The following is a 19,502-nucleotide window of genomic DNA, read 5'->3' on the forward strand; positions in this document are numbered from 1 at the left end:
AATTTTAATGGTGCTCTCTCTCAGTTCATGATAATGGAAAAGGGTGTTCCTCAAGGTTCTTGTTTAGGCCCTCTTTTATTTTCCATCTTCATTAATGACCTCCCACAATTGTGCTCTGATAGTAAAATTCTCTTGTATGCTGATGATGATACAGTCATTTATTCTTCAAAACGTGATATTAATTTAATTCAATCATCACTGCAACTTGATTTTAATACTATTCAAAAGTGGTTCTCGAATAATGGACTTATATTGAATAAAAGTAAGTCTTACAGTATGTTATTTTCCACAAGATCTGCCTGACATAACAATGCAATAGTTTAACATTTAAATTCTCAGATGGTACATTTGTGGAGAATGTTGAGGAATTTAAATACTTGGGCCTCTGGCTCGACTCCAGCCTCTCTTTTAGGCCTTGTATTGACTATATAGTGAAAAGAGTAAATTATAATTTGAGACTACTATACCGTTCAATTAATTGCTTTACACAATTGATTAGACTAAGAATTGTAACTCAGCTTCTATTTCCTATTATTGATTATGCTGACTTTGTCTATATGAGTACAACAGAATCACACCTTAAATCCTTAAATATAGTCTATAACAGTCTCTGTCGATTTGTGTTGAGATGTCCGTTTCTAACCCATCATTGTCATATGTATCAACAATTGAATCTTTTATCACCAAAGGCTAGACGTCAGCTACACTGGTTTCAGTTTGTTTATAAATGTATATTTTTTAATTATCCTTTTTATTTGAAGCAACATTTAGTCCTATATAGGTCAACTTATGGCCTGAGACACCTTGATCATCCCTTTTTTTCTGTCCCAAAGATATCTAAAGAAATTGGAAGACGTGCTTTCAAATTCAAAGCCCCCTCAGATTGGAACAGTTTACCTTGTTATTTAAGGTAACAAGGGTAATAAGGTAACAACTGTATATAGCCTACCTCTTCCTTTCCACTCTTTAAGTCAGCCATTTTAACTTATTTGCAACCGTGTGACCAATGTATATGTTTTCCTATATGAGCTTTTGTGTCTCTAATGCCCTTAGTAAGAAATTATGTATGTGCAGTGCATGCACGTTTGTATGCATATGTGTATATAGGTATGTATTTTTGTATTGGTATGTATATGTAGGTTATATTTGTTTGTTTTTGTGGTTTCGTCAAATATGATTCTCTCCTCTAATATCTTAATGTCATACTATATTGTTTATGTGAAAATGCTTTGGACAGAGGTGGGACAGGTTGGGGTGGTTGGTTGTGAGGAAGAGCTTTAGTATGTGCGAATGTGTAAGTGTTTGGTGTTATCTTGAGGACCCCCTCGAAAATTAGATGTTCCATCTCAAGGGGATATCCTCTAATAAAAACTGAAATGAAAAACTGAAATGAAACATACGGTTGGCATAACCTATATTTCTGTTAATGACTTTTGGCACTTATAATAACAGACACAGGAAATGACACAGCTAAATGAAATCAACATAATGCACATTGATGCAAGAATTTAATAAGAATGTTAATTATGAAAGCATTTGAAGGGAATAAATCAAGTTTAAAACAGAGTAATTTAACCCAAGATTAACTATAGACTGATTTGTGGATAGGACAAATCTATATGTAGTCATTCAAGAAAAGAAACTCACTTAAACATCAATTTTAAACACCAAATCTAATATTACATAATGTGATATTATGTAATGACAAAAACTGTTATTAAGTAATGACAAAAACTGTTATATGTTATATGTCAATATATTAACTGTGAAATGCAAAACAGAATATTATTTATTTAGTAATTTGCATTTTCACTGGGATCCAAGCGACTTGAGAAATATATCTTCATCCTGTTGGGAATAAAAGACAGGAAAGGTATTAGCATTAATGTAACATATATTAAACAAAGATTTTGAGTCATGGCCACTTACAGCATTTCGCGAGCTGTTTCCACTCTGGAGACACGTCAGCCTTTACCAGTGCACAGGAGGACACATAATTATTGAAGGCATTGCAGAAAGCATTTTGACTTCCATCATTGAGACACATTTGGAAAAGGCAGTCAGCAGCGAATCGCCTCTTTGAAATGATGTCATGGCACTGGGCAAATGGGCCTTTCGCATTCTCTAACAAGCCACAGTAGCTTTGTCCACTATATAGTAACTTCTTATCATCTGAGCAAGGGGGAAAGTGCCAGCAGTTGCTGTTGCTTTCAGGGACACTCCAAGACTTTGCCCATTCTGTGATGTCTGTCATGCTGTTACCACTCGGTGTGACATAATCATCCTGCAGGTCATTACTGTAGGTTCCACACATTCCAACTATGTTATTATAATAGCTACTGGACAATGTCACCATGAGGGTATCCGCCCAATTAAACATGACCTCCAAGCCAAAATCTGTCTGCAGGACCCCTGTAGTGCCCGATTGCGTTACGTTGATCCCCTCAGAGTTTAAACTTACAGGAAGGTTTGAAACTGTGCCATCAATCTGGATAGGATAAAATGAGAGCAAGCAACAGACATATTAAGTAAAGAATCGGAACTGAAGTCTGTTAGAAGGTAGCCCTCTGGGTGCAAGGTTGGCTTCCCCAAATATACAATATTACCTTAGAGGGACATTGAGATGTTTTAACATTGACTTGATGGTACTGACTTACTGTCACGTGATTGCGGTTGCCTTGGATGAAAGTGATGTCATGTCCTCTGACTGTAATGGTGGCTGACTTCACATAAGAACCACGTGTGCCTTTGAGCATCTCATTCTTGTTGACGATGCTGAAAGGTGTTAGTGTTAGGTCTTTGCCTGAAGTTTTAACTAAAGTATAGGAGCAAGTACCCTGGAAGGAGAAATGGTTTCCATCAAAGGTTTTGTAATGAGGATCTCCTTTGGCAATGCAAGAGGCCTTTGACTTTGCAACGCACAGTGCCTTATTGTCCTTTACAGTGCAGTACTCTTGTTCACGGCACTCATAGTTACTGCAAGGATCTGGAACAGAGGTGTACATCTGTATTATGGTTTCATTTAAACCTCATTGGGAAATTCTTTACAATGTTCATTATAGATATACTTACCTTTCTTGTAGCACCCAGTTACACCTTCTTTTTTGTCACAGATCTGATCTGCATCACATTTCAATGGTTCACAGGAGAACACTCCGGCTTTGCAGAGGCATTTCTCTTTACACTGTCCTTGAATGACTGTCTCACCTGACTGCAGAAAAAATAAGAGACAACAAGTGTCAGTTTTTTCCTGTGACTAGTGTGATGTGTGACTAGTGTGATGTTTGACTACTGCAAGAAAGAATCTGGAATGCGTTCTCACCTTGTAAAACGTTCCATCTACATTACAACCACAGTCCTGCAAAGTCTTACATTCACCTCCATCAAACAAGAAGCCATCATCACACTGACATCCTTCCTGACATGGTGGACAATCCTGTGAGTTAGTCAGGCTGGCGCAGGTTGAAGAACAAGTGTCAGCACAAAGCTCATAGTGACTGTTTGCCGAACACTCAAGTGCTGGAAGAATACAAGATTGTTTTTAGAGACTGGCTCAGAAATCAGTTTTTAGAGAGAATATTTAATTTTACACAGTATCTTCTTCAACTAAAGGCTACGTAAAAAGAAGGCCAGCAAAAGGACAAGCAAGAAGAGGGTAATTTGAGGAACATGCAGACACTTACCACAGAAGGTTTTATTCCTCCAGTTGTTGATTGATGTCCCAATCTCTTGACAGCTGGCAACATACCTTTGTATGTGGCGACAGTGAACAGTCTTGTCTTTTGTTTGTGCTGCCACATCTTTAACACATTCATCGAAGAATTTCTGAGGTGGAATTTTTTCGTAACAACCAGAAAATGGTCCCTTCTCTGTGATTAGCATACTGCAAGGTGTTTCTGCCTCTGTCTGTTTGTCTTTGTCCGGATTTAAACATTTGGGGCCACAAATTGTTTGGCACATCATTTTATCTGATGGCAAAACCCAGGACTCAGCAAAGTACTCCATGGAAGATGTCTGAATACCATCTGGCAGGAGAAAATCATCTGCACTGTTTCCATTGTAGTTACCACAGAGACCTTTGACTGCATTTTTAAAAGTTGATGGGATCTCGATTTTGGCCATGGAGACTGTATCATATGTCAGTTTCAATCCAAAATCTGTTTCCACAACAATGTTAACACCGCTCTGATAGACTTGTACCAGTCCATCATTCACAGTCACAGGGAGATTGGTTTTAACGTTGTTCACCTGTAAAGAAAATACAAACATAAAACATTTTAGGCAACAGTATTTGATCACTTAAAACTATTGTTAGTGTTTAAGTAACCAGTACATTACCTGAACCTCCCAGATGTGGCCGGGCAGCAAAGTAATCGTGGATTGTTTTATTTGTATTTCCACTCTTCGAGTAAAGACTATCTCAGAGGAGGACTGCTGTTTGACTAATACACTGAAAGAGTTCATGTCCTCAACCTTGTTCTGAACTGTCTCTGCCAATCTATACCCACAGTCTCCTTCAACAGTGAAGGACTTCCCATCGAATGTCTGATAAAGCCCAAAGCCTGACACTGAGCAAATGGCTTTGCTCTCTGGGAAACAACCCAGAACTCCATTCAGAACCTGGCACTTCTGGTTTGGTTTGCAGGTGAATCCATCATTACACTGAACTCTTCCATTCTCTTTGCAGACACATCTCTGCTGGCACTTGTCCTGAGGGAAGAATTCCTGACCCAGCTGATAGTACTGACCCTTCTCAGTACAGCCACACTGCTTAGCAGCCACACACTCACCATCGCTCAGGACAAAGCCTTTGTCACATGTGCAACCTTCAACACAGGGAGTTCCCATACAGCTCTTGGGCTCAGTGAGGCCACGGCACGTCTGCGGGCATCCTGTCGCACAAACCTCATAGTGGCTGTGTGCCTTACAGTTTGTAGCTGTGGACAGATCATATTAAGAACTAATGTCAAACTAGAGTAATGAGTTATAAGTATATTTGAAATAAAGCAATACTAACGGCATAAACTGTCGGTTCTCCAGGATTCAACTTGGCCAAGTGCATCTTGACAAGCAGCTGTGTATGCAGTAAGAGCACTGCAGAGTGCTGACGAATGACCACCATACATACACATATCATACACACAATCCTCATAAAACTGATTTGGATTCACTTTATTATGGCAGCCTTTGAATGGTCCCTGTTTGTCAGTGATCTTGCTGCAAGGCTTTGTAAAAGTGACTTGGTTTCTCTCGGTGGCGTCACATTTAGGACATGCTTTGCCCTGACATCCATCTGAGCATCCAGGGTCATCCTTGACTTTCCAGCTGGTTCCAAAAATGGTTGGGGTTGCAGCAAGAGTTTTGCCAGGAGTAAGCAAATCATCATTGACATTGTCATTCCAGTTGCCGCAAAGCCCCCCGACTTGACTGTAGTAAGTGCTGGGGAGAGTCAGTGCTACGTGGCTATCCCAGTTGAATTTCAATGTCAGATCAAAGTCAGTTTTTATCACGCCAAAGTACCCACTGTAGAATATTGAAAGTCGACCATCTTCTAGTTCAAATGGCAATTTCACATACAGGTTGTTGACCTTTAAGACAAATTCATCCAAATAAATTAATATTCAAAACCATGTGTATTTTTTGTAGGTGAGTGTACAGTAACATTCAACTTGCTATGCATGCAGTTATTTGTATTACTGGTAGAAGAGTCTTTTTGATGAACTGACCTTCACTTTGCGTGGGCTTTCCTTACTTAAGACAATTGTGTATCCATAGACTGTTAAGGATACAGTCTTAGTGTAAGCAACTGCCATGTTTCTTCCTCTGTTCTCATTCTTGACCAGCACCTCAAAAGGTATCAATGATGGGTCAGCTGTATTGAGTAGCTTGGACAAATAATAGGTACAGGTTCCTTGGAAATCAAAGGCTTTACCATCAAATGTGCGGTAGTGTGGATCCCCTGCACCCTGGCAGGTACTATAGGACATTGGGTAACAATCTTTCACTCCATTCTGTGTGTCACACACTAGGGGATTCTTACACTTTGATGGTGTGCATTCAACATTTCCAGTTTGAGGGTTGCACACACATTTTTCTGTGCATTGTTTCTCACCCCAAAATGTCTGCTCTGCTAGATAAACTTGGCCTTTGTAAGTGCAGCCGCACTTTTTTACAGGTATGCATTCATCTAGACTGCGGACAAAACCTGCATTGCACTGGCAGCCGTCCACACATGGCAGTGTGCACTTGTCTGGGGCATCTCGATCAGCACAAGAGGGGGCACAGGCAGTGCCGCAGGCATCATAATGCATGTTGACTGGACAGTAAGTTGCTTGAAGGATTAAACAGAGAAAAGAGAAAATTGAAATGCCTGGTATATAAACATATATTTTGTATGGTACACTTGTTATAAACATAAATACCTTTGTTGTAGCACCCAATGGCACCTTCTTTTTTGCCACAGATCTGATCTGCATCACATTTCAATGGTTCACAGGAGAACACTCCGGCTTTGCAGAGGCATTTCTCTTTACACTGTCCTTGAATGACTGTCTCACCTGACTGCAGAAAAAAATAAGAGAGACAACAAGTGTCAGTTTTTTCCTGTGACTAGCGTGATGTTTGACTACTGCAAGAAAGAATCTGGAATGCTTTCTCACCTTGTAAAACTTTCCATCTACATTACAACCACAGTCCTGCAAAGTCTTACATTCACCTCCATCAAACAAGAAGCCATCATCACACTGACATCCTTCCTGACATGGTGAACAATCCTGTGAGTTAGTCAGGCTGGCGCAGGTTGAAGAACAAGTGTCAGCACAAAGCTCATAGTGACTGTTTGCCGAACACTCGAGTGCTGGAAGAATACAAGATTGTTTTTTAGAGACTGGCTCAGAAATCAGTTTTTAGAGAGAATATTTAATTTTACATAGTATCTTCCTCGACTAAATGCCACGTGAAAAGAAGGCCAGCAAAAGGACAAGCAAGAAGAGGGTAATTTGAGGAACATGCAGACACTTACGACAGAAGGTTTTATTCCTCCAGTTGTTGATTGATGTCCCAATCTCTTGACAGCTGGCAACATACCTTTGTATGTGGCGACAGTGAACAGTCTTGTCTTTTGGTTGTGCTGCCACATCTTTAACACATTCATCGAAGAATTTCTGAGGTGGAATTTTTTCGTAACAACCAGAAAATGGTCCCTTCTCTGCGATTAGCATACTGCAAGCTGTTTCTGCCTCTGTCTGTTTGTCTTTGTCCGGATTTAAACATTTGGGGCCACAAATTGTTTGGCACATCAGTTTGTCTGATGGCGAAACCCAGGACTCAGCAAAATCTACCACGGAAGATGTCTGAATACCACCTGACAAAAGAAAATCATCTGCGCTGTTTCCATTGTAGTTACCACAGAGACCTTTGACTACATTTTTAAAAGTGGACGGGATCTCGATTTTGGCCATGGAGACTGTATCGTATGTCAGTTTCAATCCAAAATCTGTTTCCACAACAATGTTAACACCGCTCTGATAGACTTGTACCAGTCCATCATTCACAGTCACAGGGAGATTGGTTTTAACGTTGTTCACCTGTAAAGAAAATACAAACATAAAACATTTTAGGCAACAGTATTTGATCACTTAAAACTATTGTTAGTGTTTAAGTAACCAGTACATTACCTGAACCTCCCAGATGTGGCCGGGCAGCAAAGTAATCGTGGATTGTTTTATTTGTATTTCCACTCTTCGAGTAAAGACTATCTCAGAGGAGGACTGCTGTTTGACTAATACACTGAAAGAGTTCATGTCCTCAACCTTGTTCTGAACTGTCTCTGCCAATCTATACCCACAGTCTCCTTCAACAGTGAAGGACTTCCCATCGAATGTCTGATAAAGCCCAAAGCCTGACACTGAGCAAATGGCTTTGCTCTCTGGGAAACAACCCAGAACTCCATTCAGAACCTGGCACTTCTGGTTTGGTTTGCAGGTGAATCCATCATTACACTGAACTCTTCCATTCTCTTTGCAGACACATCTCTGCTGGCACTTGTCCTGAGGGAAGAATTCCTGACCCAGCTGATAGTACTGACCCTTCTCAGTACAGCCACACTGCTCAGCAGCCACACACTCACCATCGCTCAGGACAAAGCCTTTGTCACATGTGCAACCTTCAACACAGGGAGTTCCCATACAGCTCTTGGGCTCAGTGAGGCCACGGCACGTCTGCGGGCATCCTGTCGCACAAACCTCATAGTGGCTGTGTGCCTTACAGTTTGTAGCTGTGGACAGATCATATTAAGAACTAATGTCAAACTAGAGTAATGAGTTATAAGTATATTTGAAATAAAGCAATACTAACGGCATAAACTGTCGGTTCTCCAGGATTCAACTTGGCCAAGTGCATCTTGACAAGCAGCTGTGTATGCAGTAAGAGCACTGCAGAGTGCTGACGAATGACCACCATACATACACATATCATACACACAATCCTCATAAAACTGATTTGGATTCACTTTATTATGGCAGCCTTTGAATGGTCCCTGTTTGTCAGTGATCTTGCTGCAAGGCTTTGTAAAAGTGACTTGGTTTCTCTCGGTGGCGTCACATTTAGGACATGCTTTGCCCTGACATCCATCTGAGCATCCAGGGTCATCCTTGACTTTCCAGCTGGTTCCAAAAATGGTTGGGGTTGCAGCAAGAGTTTTGCCAGGAGTAAGCAAATCATCATTGACATTGTCATTCCAGTTGCCGCAAAGCCCCCCGACTTGACTGTAGTAAGTGCTGGGGAGAGTCAGTGCTACGTGGCTATCCCAGTTGAATTTCAATGTCAGATCAAAGTCAGTTTTTATCACGCCAAAGTACCCACTGTAGAATATTGAAAGTCGACCATCTTCTAGTTCAAATGGCAATTTCACATACAGGTTGTTGACCTTTAAGACAAATTCATCCAAATAAATTAATATTCAAAACCATGTGTATTTTTTGTAGGTGAGTGTACAGTAACATTCAACTTGCTATGCATGCAGTTATTTGTATTACTGGTAGAAGAGTCTTTTTGATGAACTGACCTTCACTTTGCGTGGGCTTTCCTTACTTAAGACAATTGTGTATCCATAGACTGTTAAGGATACAGTCTTAGTGTAAGCAACTGCCATGTTTCTTCCTCTGTTCTCATTCTTGACCAGCACCTCAAAAGGTATCAATGATGGGTCAGCTGTATTGAGTAGCTTGGACAAATAATAGGTACAGGTTCCTTGGAAATCAAAGGCTTTACCATCAAATGTGCGGTAGTGTGGATCCCCTGCACCCTGGCAGGTACTATAGGACATTGGGTAACAATCTTTCACTCCATTCTGTGTGTCACACACTAGGGGATTCTTACACTTTGATGGTGTGCATTCAACATTTCCAGTTTGAGGGTTGCACACACATTTTTCTGTGCATTGTTTCTCACCCCAAAATGTCTGCTCTGCTAGATAAACTTGGCCTTTGTAAGTGCAGCCGCACTTTTTTACAGGTATGCATTCATCTAGACTGCGGACAAAACCTGCATTGCACTGGCAGCCGTCCACACATGGCAGTGTGCACTTGTCTGGGGCATCTCGATCAGCACAAGAGGGGGCACAGGCAGTGCCGCAGGCATCATAATGCATGTTGACTGGACAGTAAGTTGCTTGAAGGATTAAACAGAGAAAAGAGAAAATTGAAATGCCTGGTATATAAACATATATTTTGTATGGTACACTTGTTATAAACATAAATACCTTTGTTGTAGCACCCAATGGCACCTTCTTTTTTGCCACAGATCTGATCTGCATCACATTTCAATGGTTCACAGGAGAACACTCCGGCTTTGCAGAGGCATTTCTCTTTACACTGTCCTTGAATGACTGTCTCACCTGACTGCAGAAAAAAATAAGAGAGACAACAAGTGTCAGTTTTTTCCTGTGACTAGCGTGATGTTTGACTACTGCAAGAAAGAATCTGGAATGCTTTCTCACCTTGTAAAACTTTCCATCTACATTACAACCACAGTCCTGCAAAGTCTTACATTCACCTCCATCAAACAAGAAGCCATCATCACACTGACATCCTTCCTGACATGGTGAACAATCCTGTGAGTTAGTCAGGCTGGCGCAGGTTGAAGAACAAGTGTCAGCACAAAGCTCATAGTGACTGTTTGCCGAACACTCGAGTGCTGGAAGAATACAAGATTGTTTTTTAGAGACTGGCTCAGAAATCAGTTTTTAGAGAGAATATTTAATTTTACATAGTATCTTCCTCGACTAAATGCCACGTGAAAAGAAGGCCAGCAAAAGGACAAGCAAGAAGAGGGTAATTTGAGGAACATGCAGACACTTACGACAGAAGGTTTTATTCCTCCAGTTGTTGATTGATGTCCCAATCTCTTGACAGCTGGCAACATACCTTTGTATGTGGCGACAGTGAACAGTCTTGTCTTTTGGTTGTGCTGCCACATCTTTAACACATTCATCGAAGAATTTCTGAGGTGGAATTTTTTCGTAACAACCAGAAAATGGTCCCTTCTCTGCGATTAGCATACTGCAAGCTGTTTCTGCCTCTGTCTGTTTGTCTTTGTCCGGATTTAAACATTTGGGGCCACAAATTGTTTGGCACATCAGTTTGTCTGATGGTGAAACCCAGGACTCAGCAAAATCTACCACGGAAGATGTCTGAATACCACCTGACAAAAGAAAATCATCTGCGCTGTTTCCATTGTAGTTACCACAGAGACCTTTGACTACATTTTTAAAAGTGGACGGGATCTCGATTTTGGCCATGGAGACTGTATCGTATGTCAGTTTCAATCCAAAATCTGTTTCCACAACAATGTTAACACCGCTCTGATAGACTTGTACCAGTCCATCATTCACAGTCACAGGGAGATTGGTTTTAACGTTGTTCACCTGTAAAGAAAATACAAACATAAAACATTTTAGGCAACAGTATTTGATCACTTAAAACTATTGTTAGTGTTTAAGTAACCAGTACATTACCTGAACCTCCCAGATGTGGCCGGGCAGCAAAGTAATCGTGGATTGTTTTATTTGTATTTCCACTCTTCGAGTAAAGACTATCTCAGAGGAGGACTGCTGTTTGACTAATACACTGAAAGAGTTCATGTCCTCATCCTTGTTCTGAGCTGTCTCTGCCAATCTATACCCACAGTCTCCTTCAACAGTGAAGGACTTCCCATCGAATGTCTGATAAAGCCCAAAGCCTGACACTGAGCAAATGGCTTTGCTCTCTGGGAAACAACCCAGAACTCCATTCAGAACCTGGCACTTCTGGTTTGGTTTGCAGGTGAATCCATCATTACACTGAACTCTTCCATTCTCTTTGCAGACACATCTCTGCTGGCACTTTTCCTGAGGGAAGAATTCCTGACCCAGCTGATAGTACTGACCCTTCTCAGTACAGCCACACTGCTTAGCAGCCACACACTCACCATCGCTCAGGACAAAGCCTTTGTCACATGTGCAACCTTCAACACAGGGAGTTCCCATACAGCTCTTGGGCTCAGTGAGGCCACGGCACGTCTGCGGGCATCCTGTCGCACAAACCTCATAGTGGCTGTGTGCCTTACAGTTTGTAGCTGTGGACAGATCATATTAAGAACTAGTGTCAAACTAGAGTAATGAGTTATAGTTATAATTATATTTGAAATAAAGCAATACTAACGGCATAAACTGTCGGTTCTCCAGGATTCCACTTGGCCAAGTGCATCTTGACAAGCAGCTGTGTATGCAGTAAGAGCACTGCAGAGTGCTGACGAATGACCACCGTACATACACATATCATACACACAATCCTCATAAAACTGATTTGGATTCACTTTATTATGGCAGCCTTTGAATGGTCCCTGTTTGTCAGTGATCTTGCTGCAAGGCTTTGTAAAAGTGACTTGGTTTCTCTCGGTGGCTTCACATTTAGGACATGCTTTGCCCTGACATCCATCTGAGCATCCAGGGTCATCCTTGACTTTCCAGCTGGTTCCAAAAATGGTTAGGTTTGAAGCAAGGGTGTTGTCAAGAGTAAGCAAATCATCATTGACATTGTCATTCCAGTTGCCGCAAAGCCCCCCCACTTGACTGTAGTAAGTGCTGGGGAGAGTCAGTGCTACGTGGCTATCCCAGTTGAATTTCAATGTCAGATCAAAGTCAGTTTTTATCACGCCAAAGTACCCACTGTAGAATATTGAAAGTCGACCATCTTCTAGGTCAAATGGCAATTTCACATACAGGTTGTTGACCTTTAAGACAAATTCATCCAAATAAATTAATATTCAAAACTATGTGTATTTTTTGTAGGTGAATGTACACTAACATTCGACTTGCTTATGCATGCAGTTATTCATATTACAGGTAGAAGAGTCTTTTTGATGAACTGACCTTCACTTTGCGTGGGCTTTCCTTACTTAAGACAATTGTGTATCCATAGACTGTTAAGGAAACAGTCTTAGTGTAAGCAACTGCCATGTTTCTTCCTCTGTTCTCATTCTTGACCAGCACCTCAAAAGGTATCAATGATGGGTCAGCTGTATTGAGTAGCTTGGACAAATAATAGGTACAGGTTCCTTGGAAATCAAAGGCTTTACCATCAAATGTGCGGTAGTGTGGATCCCCTGCACCCTGGCAGGTACTATAGGACATTGGGTAACAATCTTTTACTCCGTTCCGTGTGCCACACACTAGGGGATTCTTACACTTTGTTGGTGTGCATTCAACATTTCCAGTTTGAGGGTTGCACACACATTTCTCTGTGCATTGTTTCTCACCCCAAAATGTCTGCTCAGCTAGATAATATCGGCCTTTGTAAGTGCAGCCACACTTTTTCACAGGTATGCATTCATCTCCACTGCGGACAAAACCTGCATTGCACTGGCAGCCGTCCACACATGGCAGTGTGCACTCAGCAGGACCAACTCGATCAGCACAAGAGGGGGCACAGGCAGTGCCGCAGGCATCATAATGCATGTTGACTGGACAGTAAGTTGCTTGAAGGATTAAACAGAGAAAATAGAGAAAATGTAAATACCTTGTATATAAACATATGATATATTTTGCTTTCATGGTACACTTCTTATAAACATAAATACCTTTGCTGTAGCACCCAATGGCGCCATCTTTTTTGCCACAGATCTGATCTTCAGTACATTCCAAGGGTTCACAGGAGAACTCTCCGGCTTTGCAGAAGCATTTCTCTTCACACTCTCCCCGAATGACTGTCTCACCAGACTGCAGAATATATTAAAGAAATTAATGATATTTTGTTTGGAAAGATAAAAAAAAAACATTGTTTTTTTCTGTGGTTGGTGTCACTGGTGTCATGTTTGAGTACAATTAACAATAAATAAATAAGTAAAAAATAAAATGAAAAGAACAGACCAGATAGGTTCTCACCTTGTAAAACTTTCCATTTATATTACAACCACAATCATCCAAAGTCGTACATTCACCTCCATCAAACAAAAAGCCATCATCACACTGACATCCTTCCTGACACATTGGGCATTTCTGTGACTTTGTCAGGCTTGCACAGGTCGAGGAACAGGTGTCAGCGCAGAGTTCATAGTGACTGTTTTTGAAACATGTGAGTGCTGGAAGAAAACATTGAAATTTTAAAGAAAAATTGATTGTTTGCTGCATTAAGGGGCATTACGTAAATAGTCTTGAGGAGAGTTATTTTTAAACCTAAAGTATGCAGCCACTTACGACAGAAGGTTTTATTCCTCCAGCTGTTGATTGACCTCCCAATCTCTTGACAGCTGGCAACATACCTTTGTATGTGGCGACAGTGAACAGTCTTGTCTTTTGGTTGTGCTGCCACATCTTTAACGCATTCATCAAAGAATTTCTGAGGTGGAATTTTTTCGTAACAATCAGAAAATGGTCCCTTCTCTGTGATTAGCATACTGCAAGCTGTTTCTGCCTCTGTCTGTTTGTCTTTGTCCGGATTTAAACATTTGGAGCCACAAATTGTTTGGCACATCAGTTTGTCTGATGGCGAAACCCAGGACTCAGCAAAATCTACCACGGAAGATGTCTGAATACCACCTGACAGAAGAAAATCATCTGCGCTGTTTCCATTGTAGTTACCACAGAGACCTTTGACTACATTTTTAAAAGTGGACGGGATCTCGATTTTGGCCATGGAGACTGTATCATATGTCAGTTTCAATCCAAAATCTGTTTCCACAACAATGTTAACACCGCTCTGATAGACTTGTGCCAGTCCTTCCTCCACAGTCACGGGGAGATTGGTTTTAACATTGTCCACCTGTTAAAAAAAAAAAGAAGCTAAATAAAACTTTAACATTGTAGGCAACAGTATTTGATCACTTAAAACTATTGTTAGCGTTTCAGTAACCAGTACATTACCTGAACCTCCCAGATGTGGCCGGGCAGCAAAGTAATCGTGGATTGTTCTATTTGTATTTCCACTCTTCGAGTAAAGACTATCTCAGAGGAGGACTGCTGTTTGACTAATACACTGAAAGAGTTCATGTCCTCATCCTTGTTCTGAGCTGTCTCTGCCAATCTATACTCACAGTCTCCTTCAACAGTGAAGGACTTCCCATCAAATGTCTGATAAAGCCCAAAGCCTGACACTGAGCAAATGGCTTTGCTCTCTGGGAAACAGCCCAGAACTCCATTCAGAACCTGGCACTTCTGGTTTGGTTTGCAGGTGAATCCATCATTACACTGAACTCTTCCATTCTCTTTGCAGACACATCTCTGCTGGCACTTGTCCTGAGGGAAGAATTCCTGACTCAGTTGATAGTATTGGCCCTCGTAAGAACAGCCACACTGTTCCATAGGCACACATTCACCATCACTCAGGACAAAGCCCTCATCACAAATACAGCCTTCAATGCAGGGAGTCCCTTCACAGCCCTTGGGCTCAGTAAGGCCACGGCACGTCTGGGAACATCCTGTTGCACAAACTTCATAGTGGCTGTTGTCCATACAGGATGCAGCTGTGGACAAATGATATTAAGGACTATTTGCACAATATTTACAATAGTTACAATAGTTATTTAAAAATCGTAAAGAGAAGTAAATGTTGTTGGAATGAATACTAACGGCAGAAACTGTCGGTTCTCCAGGATTCCACTTGGCCAAGTGCATCTTGACAAGCAGCTGTGTATGCAGTAAGAGCACTGCAGAGTGCTGACGAATGACCACCGTACATACACATATCATACACACAATCCTCATAAAACTGATTTGGATTCACTTTATTATGGCAGCCTTTAAATGGTCCCTGTTTGTCAGTGATCTTGCTGCAAGGCTTTATAAAAGTGACTTTGTTTCTCTCCATGGCATCACATTTAGGACATGCTTTGCCCTGACATCCATCTGAGCATCCAGGGTCATTCTTGACTTTCCAGCTGGTTCCAAAAATGGTTGGGGTTGCAGCAAGGGTTTTGTCAGGAGTAAGCAAATCATCATTGACATTGTCATTCCAGTTGCCGCAAAGCCCCCCCACTTGACTGTAATAAGTGCTGGGGAGAGTCAGTGCTACGTGGCTATCCCAGTTGAATTTCAATGTCAGATCAAAGTCAGTTTTTATCACACCAAAGTACCCACTGCGGAATATGGAGAATCGGCCATCTTGTTCAAATGGCAAATTCACATACAGATTGTTGACCTTTAGGACACAAGTTACCAACAGTTTTTGTTAAAAGTTTTTGTGTTTGTTTTTTGTAGGTTAGCATATAATGACATTTGTTCATGCCTTTATGCAGTTATTCATATTATTTTTATAAGAGTTTTAAATGTACTAACCTTCACTTTGCCTGGGTCATCTTTACTTAAGACAATCGTGTATCCATAGACTGTTAAGGAAACAGTCTTAGTGTAAGCAACTGCCATGTTTCTTCCTCTGTTCTCATTCTTGACCAGCACCTCAAAAGGTATCAATGATGGGTCAGCTGTATTGAGTAGCTTGGACAAATAATAGGTACAGGTTCCTTGGAAATCAAAGGCTTTACCATCAAATGTGCGGTAGTGTGGATCCCCTGCACCCTGGCAGGTACTATAGGACATTGGGTAACAATCTCTCACTCCATTACGTGTGTCACACACTTGGGACTTCTTACATTTTGTCATTGTACAATCAACCTTTCCAGTTTGAGGGTTGCACACACATTTCTCTGTGCATTTATTGTCACTCCAAAATATCTGCTCAGCTAGATAATATCGGCCTTTGTAAGTGCAGCCACACTTTTTTACAGGTATGCATTCATCTCCACTGCGGACAAAACCTGCATTGCACTGGCAGCCGTCCACACATGGCAGTGTGCACTTGTCTGGGGCATCTCGATCAACACAAGAGGGGGCACAGGCAGTGCCACAGGCATCATAATGCATATTGACTGGACAGTCCAGAGCTTGGAGCAGAAGAGGAAAACAAAAATATAAATATTCTGATTATATGTCACATTAATTGTGTACCAAAATCCTAGCATAATTGAACAAACAGCACCAATGTTCCATTCAAATTCATTAATCTAAATATTGAATACATTTAATTCTCACATATATACATTATGCACTTACGGCAGTTGGAAAGTGTCCTCCACATTCCAGTGATTTTGATTCCAGCTGACATGCAAGCATCAACGTAGCTTTGAATGTTGTTGCAGAGGAAGTTTCTGATACCGTTGTTAATACAGACATCATAGACACAATTCTCTACATACATGTGGGGATCCACAGTGTTGTGGCAACTAGCAAATGGCCCATCAGTTTTAGCCATGACACCACAGTTTGTTTCTTTTTTGTACTCCTCTTGAAGATTTAAAGAGCAACTTGGGCATTGTCCATTACAGTCATCATTACAAAACAAATCATTATCTGGAACTTTCCAGGTCTTGGCAAACTCAATGACATTGGAGAGCACCTTGCCTTTGGGATCAATATATTCATCTCTTCGGTCACCATTATAGTTTCCACAAAGACCACCTACAGTCTGGAAATAGCTGCTTGGAGCTGTGATATACAACATCATATTCCAGTCATATTTAACCTCTAAGCCAAAATCCGTTGATATAATAACATTCCATCCCCTCTGATCCACTTTTATTTTGCCACCATCTATAGTCAAAGGCAGGTAAGTATTTTCGCCATCAAACTGGAATGAAAAACAAGAACACAAACACCAAAGAAAGAGATTTACTTATTGTTCAGTGTGGTTTTAAATGCATCAAAAAACTTTATAAAGTGCTTTTTACTTTTACCTCCACTACTCCTCTTTGGCTGCCAGCCACCACGGTGTGATTGTACACAAGGACAGAAACCGTCCTTACATATGCCACCCTTTTACTTCCCCGGTGATTATTCTTTGCCAAGATAGTAAATGGTGCAAGGCCTTTTTGAGGCTTTGTATTGTTTGCCATGATGTAAGTACAAGTTCCCTGAAAGTCAAATAATTTTCCATCAAATGTTTTGTAATGAGGATCGCCAACTGCCTGACATGTGGCAGTGGAAGTGGGGACGCAGACACCCTTTCTGCACTCTTCCTGCTGACGGCACTTAACAGTCTCACAGGGGTCTGGTGGAGGCGGTGTTGACGTAAAAACTTAGGGAACACAAGAAAGGGTTTTTTTTGTAATTTCTATCAGTTATAATAAATATGTAATTTCTGACTGACTGTACAAACAAGGAACACATTGTTCAGTCATAATTTCTTACCTGTGTTACACACTCCTGTTGTGGCATATCCATGCCTTGGTTTCCCACCAAAAACATAAGCAGCCATCAGCGAATCACCTGATATGGTGATGGGACCTTTCTGCGAACCAATCGACTTGGTAGCCCATACAAATTTGTCATTAGCAGGGAACGTTTTCCATTTCAGTGAACCGCTGATAGTGGAGGCTGATGCTGCTTCAGCAACTACAACAACAGTGTTATCATAGCCATCTTGAGAGTAAATGGTCCATGATTTTGACATCTCAGAGGTTGGTATGACATTGGTCAGAAACTCATCATTTGGAAAATTGCTACTGAAATACATTACCATGATGTTTTTGCTACTTTGGATGAGCTTAGCATTTCTGCTCACATCAACAGCTAAAACTTCTCCAGAATTTAGCTTTCTTTTTTGGGGATACTTATGCCTATTGAAAATGGACACAACAGTGTTGTCCTCTGGGGCAACCACATATGCTGTGTCTTGGCTGAAGGACTGATGCATTGCAGGGACCAGGTATTCGTTGGAGAGAGACTCAATTGGTACCAGCTGCTCATAGACATGCTCACAGGTGCCTATGATCATGGAGCACTCGTGTCCGGCCAGGACAGCTACTGGAGACGTGGATTGGATTTTCGTTCCAGACAAATTTTCCAGACTGCGAAGTTGATAAACTTCGTATGGAGCCAAAGTGATGGTTTTGCTCTTCGTGGCTTTCCAAAAAAATCCTGAAATGGAGACGATCTCAATTGTGTTCATATAATTGCCATTGATTATGGCTACCAGCTTTTTATATGGACTTGGACCCGTGTTTGGAGTAAAAACTACATAACTCTTGCCAAGTTGATTTATCGGGAAGATCACACTGCTGTCTCCGGTGTATTCCTTTAAGTTGGATGATACAACCGAGATATGAGCAGTAGAAGAGATGGAAACAGTCTTGCGGTAGACTCCATCACCTTCCATCTCAGTATTTGCTGGCAGGACAATCCGTTTGGTCTCACCTCGTCCTATGTTCACATTTTCACTGTAACTCAGTGCCTTTATCTCAACTTTCACAGTGGCTGGGGAATCCTGTGCTGTTATGGAGAGAGTCGGAGTGGCTTTTCCATATTGGTAATTTGTCATAAAAGCAGTGATGAATTCACGCCCTATTGGACATCCGCTGACTGCTGTAGTAAAACACAATATTGTCAATGCCATTTTTTAAACGTATTTATAGATAGTCATATATAGTAAAGCAAACATTATTAGTAGTATATAAAAGCATTACCAAAGTACTAGGAGAAAAAGTTAGTTGCCATTAAATCTTGATTATGGGTTAGAAACCATATTATAATACAATATAATTTATCTTACCAGTGACTGTTAAAACTGCCACGCAGAAAAGAAAAGACTGAGTCTCCATGGCTGTAACAGAGTAACAATACATTTACCACTCCTGATGTTTTTAGTTTTAAATCTAGATATAAAAGAATGAACATAAGTGATTCAAGAGAGTGAGCAATACTTACCTGAAGGCCAGGTCTCTTATGAACAAAATATTTTTTTTAAAGGGAGGGCTTATATACTATTGCTGGTAACGTAAAAAAAATCATTTACGGAAACAGGATCTAATTTTTAAGGTACATAAAAATGTGTGTAAATTGAAGCTAATTAACAGAATACTGTAAACAACGTTCTGCACCACTGCTATAACAAACATGAAACTGTCGGCAGAAAAAATGTTATTAAACATAATATTTGTGAGTTTATAAACCAAATATACTTAAAGGAGGGAAAGAT

At 40.9% G+C, this 19,502-nt stretch overlaps 1 protein-coding gene across 2 annotated transcripts; it reads right to left on the bottom strand.

Annotated features, from left to right (window-relative positions):
- Window positions 1-1,707: 1,707 nt before the first annotated feature.
- Window positions 1,708-19,265, bottom strand: si:dkey-65b12.6 (IgGFc-binding protein). Of its 2 annotated transcripts, XM_056270044.1 has the most exons (32): window positions 19,232-19,265; window positions 19,077-19,127; window positions 17,717-18,889; window positions 17,263-17,603; window positions 16,583-17,156; window positions 15,809-16,413; window positions 15,104-15,671; window positions 14,399-14,997; window positions 13,733-14,297; window positions 13,421-13,617; window positions 13,117-13,255; window positions 12,410-13,014; window positions 11,700-12,270; window positions 11,015-11,613; window positions 10,360-10,924; window positions 9,998-10,194; window positions 9,761-9,899; window positions 9,065-9,669; window positions 8,356-8,926; window positions 7,677-8,275; window positions 7,022-7,586; window positions 6,660-6,856; window positions 6,423-6,561; window positions 5,727-6,331; window positions 5,018-5,588; window positions 4,339-4,937; window positions 3,684-4,248; window positions 3,323-3,519; window positions 3,073-3,211; window positions 2,658-2,986; window positions 1,930-2,488; window positions 1,708-1,848 (listed from the first exon to the last, which is right to left on the bottom strand). In XM_056270044.1, coding segments are annotated over exons 2-32 (13,728 nt in total). In that variant the 5' UTR covers window positions 19,126-19,127; window positions 19,232-19,265; the 3' UTR covers window positions 1,708-1,846. The 2 variants fall into 2 exon arrangements, with proteins under 2 accessions (XP_056126019.1, XP_056126020.1); XM_056270045.1 differs by lacking the exons at window positions 10,360-10,924; window positions 11,015-11,613; window positions 11,700-12,270; ... (1 more) ...; window positions 13,117-13,255; window positions 13,421-13,617.
- Between the last annotated feature and the right edge of the window lie 237 nt (window positions 19,266-19,502).

This window comes from Rhinichthys klamathensis, unplaced genomic scaffold (assembly GCF_029890125.1).
Source record: "Rhinichthys klamathensis goyatoka isolate OS25496 unplaced genomic scaffold, OSU_Roscu_1.1 h1tg000296l_1, whole genome shotgun sequence".
NCBI classification, from domain to species: domain Eukaryota; kingdom Metazoa; phylum Chordata; class Actinopteri; order Cypriniformes; family Leuciscidae; genus Rhinichthys; species Rhinichthys klamathensis.

Coding starts and splice junctions, on each gene's coding strand:
- si:dkey-65b12.6 (XM_056270044.1), bottom strand. CDS start 19,125: ATGGAGACTCAGTCTTTTCTTTTCTGCGTGGCAGTTTTAACAGTCACT. Junction 13,256..13,420: donor TAAATGGAAAGTTTTACAAG/GTGAGAACCTAT, acceptor TATATTCTGCAG/TCTGGTGAGACAGTCATTCG. Junction 10,925..11,014: donor GCCACATCTGGGAGGTTCAG/GTAATGTACTGG, acceptor TTTTCTTTACAG/GTGAACAACGTTAAAACCAA.